The sequence below is a fragment of the Pygoscelis adeliae genome, unplaced genomic scaffold (genome assembly GCF_000699105.1).
Source record: "Pygoscelis adeliae isolate BGI_AS28 unplaced genomic scaffold, ASM69910v1 Scaffold4, whole genome shotgun sequence".
Lineage (NCBI taxonomy): Eukaryota > Metazoa > Chordata > Aves > Sphenisciformes > Spheniscidae > Pygoscelis > Pygoscelis adeliae.
The window spans coordinates 14,078,412-14,083,432 of NW_008824986.1; the positions used below are offsets into that span (position 1 = coordinate 14,078,412).

Consider the following 5,021-nt stretch of genomic DNA (forward strand, 5'->3'; position numbering starts at 1 on the left):
TTCTGATTTCTTGTAGGAAACAACCACCCCAGCTCATAAAGCCTGCGAGTGCCACCGAGATTCACACCTACCATCGTAGCGTATTTCTCTTAACTGTCAGGTGCAGCATAGGCAGGAAAAGGTTGGACTGACTTACCTATGGCAAAGCCCATGCAAAAGGCAACATCAGCTATTGCGTACACGCTGCCATAGACTGACACATGACGCAGATCTACGAGGTAGCCCATAATTGGCATCATGGAGGAGTCCACCATTCCTGGTCATGAGGGAGGGAAACTTATTTCAGGAAAATACTGCCTTTTTTTTCTTTTTATGTCTTGGCCAACTATGTGCTAAAAAGGGATGCAAAAGCAACTGAAAGGATGCTTATTCTTAAATAAGCAAAAGATTTGTGTTAAAATAGACTGTACTGTCTGTGCTTTTTTAAGGTCTTTACTGTGTCTGAGGTCACATATGGACGTGTATAGATGTGTACATGGGACACTTGCCAGAGGACAAGAGAGATGTGAGCTTAGAGCGTATCAACCACTTCCCAGTAACTGTCCGTGCAAAGGCTCCCATCTCACATTACCAACCAAGTACCTTTCAGTTAGGGGAAAATTATTTTGTATGAACTTACACTTACGGTAGGCCTAGAAGATTGCATTAGCCTCCAGTCAATCAAAATTATTACGGCGATTTTAACAGGTCTTTTGAGCCACGCTTTCATGGCTAGCAAGAAACAGCACAAGACAGCTGACAAAACTGCTGAGATACTGGGGATTTGTAGTTGTGCCTGTAACTTCTTTCCTAACTACACATCCCTCATGCGTGAAGATGCCCCAGAACATTTGCTGACCGGCCAAGCGCTAAAATCCAAGCCATGGCCCCCACTCCAGCCTGACTGAGTGGTCCAGCATAAGCAAAGTTCATACATATTACTTCAAAAGGAATACATGCACGAGGGCTTGAGAATTCCTATCGGCAAACAAAAATTTAAGCCTGGTTGGTTTGGGTTTTTTGCTATGAACAACAGGGAAGACTGGGGTTTGGGCAGTGCATTGCTTTATTCCTGAAAACAAGGTATATATTCACGGACAGTTGGAAAGATCTGTTTAGGTCGATGGGGCAATTCTGGACAGACTTCAGAATCCAGTTTGTCTAACAGCAGCCTAGTTTAAACTGCCTGAGCACCGTCCTTTAATCCTTCTTGCTCTACCTACCAGTTTGGGCCACAGGTCAGGCTTCACTACTATCAGATCAGGATGGCAATAAAACAAATTTTCCATGTAACTTCATATAAAAATCATTTTTACATAACGAACAAACTGTAAGAAGTCATTGGAATTTTTCTTACCAATGGCAAATCCAACTCCAAAATTTGGTGCTATAAGCCCATAAATGTTTTTAGCAAACGGTACCTAAAAATGAAATTTCAGGCAATTAAGTCACACTGCACTTGCTAATGAGGTTAGTTTTCTTTTTCTAAGATAAATTCTCAGAGTAGTTATGGCACACTTGGTACAGATGTGCAAGTTAGAGTTTGATCCTTGTTCTGGGCTACTGTTTAAGACAACTGTGACATTAAACCACTGACACTTTTACTATTATGAGCAAGAATAAACTTGAGTGACAGCTCAAAAAAAGGATCATCCTCCTCCTTTTAGAGCCAGCCTTCCTTCAAAATAATTCAAGCATTGAAATTTGAAAGCACTCAAAGCTCTGGTCTGGAACCTATTAACTACACATTATTTAATAACATATCATAAAGCAGAAACTTCAGCAAAATCTCATGGGGAAAGCACATATTTGAAAATGAACACATGGACATTTAGACAGTTTGAAAGTTTGAAAGATACATGATCTTCTACTTACACATAAAATACTTATTCCCACGATTAGCATCCCGATTAAAGCACAAAGCCACCTATCAAAGAAGAAACATCACTCAGAGATTGGTGATACTGAGATGTTAGAGCTGATCTCGAAGGTTTCAAAGTCATGTCTGAAGTGCCGAGTTACACAACCAAAGTAGTAACATGTTCAAAAAAAACAAACACCCACTCCCCCTCCCCAAACAAACAAATAATAATTTCCACCATCCATAAACCGCCCTGGGAAACACTGGAAATGGTACATGAACAGCTTGGAAGATTATTAGTATTTTTAAATTAAGCATACCTTCCCATTTTGTGCGCAAGTATCCCAAAAAGATTAGTCCCAATGAGATAAGAGATACTAGCTGGAAGAAAAGCAACACCTGAAAAATACGAATGAGATGTTTTATCAGCAATGCTTTTAGTGAAGTGTCAGAAGAAACTAATAAATTCCAGACACTGCAATTTTGATTTGAATGCATCTAATAGAGTCTTTGTGCATAGCCCAAAGAATCAAATATCCGGTTTGTTGCAGCCTGTTCGTGAAATCTAAGGACATCATCTATGAAACGCAGGAGTGAGGTGATGCCTTTGAAAAGAGTTTTTCAACATCAGCTGCAAGAAGTGGTATGGAAGAGGGGACGGAACAACAAAGAGCAGAAAGTTTATACCACAATAAGCTTTGGGATAGGTCAAGGAAAGGAACTCTTTCTTGGTTGCATGGCTTATGGAGCATATGCTCAGCATATGCAGCAAGCCCAGAACAGTCAGGGGTGGGTGAATCCCTCCCCTGGAGGAGGGGACAGCAGGACTGCTGCTGTGGCTTTGCAAGTCACAGTCCCCCTCCACGCCTGTGAATGCCGTGAGGCCTCGCATTTGTAATGCCGCAATATGGTCCTTGGTCAAGCAGCTACTGAAGCCAAGCATATATCAATAATGTAAAGGTGAAGAAACCTCAAAATCATGGTTTTGAAATTACTTAGCCAATATATTTACAGTAAAGGTTAAACTAATAACTGATTTTTTTAAAAATTAAGTTAAAAAAACTAATTATCTGTAATGACTTGCGAAGGAGGGCACCCGAGTAAATCCCTTCTGACGCTGATGGGCGGGTACCTGGACCCTCCCATCTCCCCCACATCCACTCGGAAAAATGTACTGTTGGGACCAGCAATTTTTTTTAGTCCTGAGGTTTCCACAGCAGCAGCTGTATCTGGAGTAGATGCTGGCTGCATGGTGGCCAGAAGCATCTCTGGTTTAAAAGCCAATTACAGTCTGTACTTGAGGATTCATCCTCTTCCTACACATAAGCCACGGGGCAGGACCCAGCTGGAGGGGAAATATCAAAGGAGGAAATACTAATGAAGAGTGTGGTGTGCCATTGCCTCGGCTGCCTGCAGAGCACCAGGGAGGACGATGCGGGGGTGTGTGAGAGCAGGGACTGCCTTTGAGGAGAAGACATTGTATGAGAAATATCCCAGAGGCAGAGGAATGGGGTGGCTGTGCTTAATGCCGGATCCTTGTGGAATGAAGTTGAATGGGTCTTGGAAGAAATAAGACACAGTATTTTTCTGTTGTTCCTGTTATATTTTGCATCTTCTTAAGAAAAAAACAAAACCAAAACCAACTGGGAAAGTCTGACAAACCAGCACATGCCATGACAAGCCTTCCACTTGGTCATTGTTAAATCAGCTAATTCAGATTTAGAAATCAGCGTGACATTATGGTACGCAATCAAACCATTTCCTTTAAGCATATATGCTCCTCATCTTTCACCAAGGCAACACAGATTTTCTCATTTCCTGCCTGCCCATCTTCCTTCCTATCTCTCTGATATTCGTGAGAAAAAAAAACTGAGAAGTAATTTGTAGCCCAGCAATATCCTGTGATTAAAATCTTTGTGGGTTACAATGGTGATGCTCGGGAAATATTTTCACCTGTGTAACTGCAGCTACTTTGGTACTGCTTGGAGTTATCTTTTTATACCAAATGGTCACATACAGCAGACCTTGACAACTGTAAGAAAAACACTGCAAAGGCTTTTTAAATAAGACTTGCAGGTTGGTGTGTAAGCTGTGGTATACTGAAGCAGAACCATAATATTCTAAATAAACTCTATGCACAGTAACATTAACTGATCAAACGAAGGGTTTTTATACCTTCTTCAGATCATGCTTAAAAAAGCCGGATCTCCAAATTGCATAAGATAATAATTTGCTTAAAACCCTGCAGTTCAAGATATAATTTAAGAGGCTTAAAAACTTTAATTAATGCTGTCAAATCAGACAAAGCATTATGGAGTCAATTACTTATATCATTAAGGGGTAAAATTAGTCTTAATTTAAAATGGATATTTTCCTTCTAGGAACCTCTATTCAACTAAAACATTTGTAAATCTCATTTCCGTTGCACCAGTAATATGAAACTCCAGTGAGGGAGGTAGATAAGCAATCTTTGTTTTTCTTTGTGAGGTTTAAAATATCTAAGTTTGTGCATTAATTTTGCTATATTACAGGCTAGCAGTCATTACCATGTTCAACAGTACAGCAGCACATTAAGGACTGCTAGCTATGGCCACCCGAGATCTGGGTTTGCATTAATAACAGCTAAGGTTTGTGCTTTCTCTATGGCGCAGGGACACCTACATTAAGATAGAGTACGGATATTAGTTGCATGCTAGCCGAACGTAATTTTCATGAAGAATTTTTCTTTTTCTTTCAAGCGCCATATATTGATACTAAAAAATACCCTAATGAATACAGATCACTTGTTAACATTATCAAATAGATGTTGCATTTGTAACGGTAACTCTTTCCTACAAACTATTAAAACGGTAAACATCAGTTAGATCGATACAGCAGATCAGCACTATGTGTTGTGGTACATGATGGATAGGCACCCCCCACCCAAGACGATTCACATCAACCTCCCGCACACAGTTTGACACTGGAAGTTAGTCCATTTTTCTTTTTTTTTTTCTTCTCCTTGTTCATCTCGAAGAGAAAGTAACTGGCCCAATTTTACTCTCTAGTCTAACCTGATACATGGGACAAATTCCCAGTTTGCCTGTGGACACTGGTTTCCTGAGACTGTGTTACAGGTTATAAGGTGGTCCAAGTTGGGGCTCTCCCATTGCTTTCTGTTGAATGGGATGACTAAGTAACC

The 5,021-nt window shown here is 40.5% G+C and overlaps 1 protein-coding gene across 1 annotated transcript in view; it reads right to left on the reverse strand.

Annotated features, from left to right (window-relative positions):
- The window catches only part of SLC18A2 (solute carrier family 18 (vesicular monoamine transporter), member 2), a 30,772-nt gene that overhangs the window by 3,905 nt on the left and 21,846 nt on the right, over window positions 1–5,021 (reverse strand). The window contains exons 10-13 of the mRNA XM_009325912.1: window positions 2,161–2,239; window positions 1,855–1,906; window positions 1,337–1,400; window positions 137–256 (exon numbers count right to left, since the gene is read on the reverse strand). Of these exons, the coding sequence (XP_009324187.1) occupies window positions 137–256; window positions 1,337–1,400; window positions 1,855–1,906; window positions 2,161–2,239 (315 nt within the window). The remainder of the gene's footprint in view (window positions 1–136; window positions 257–1,336; window positions 1,401–1,854; window positions 1,907–2,160; window positions 2,240–5,021) is intronic.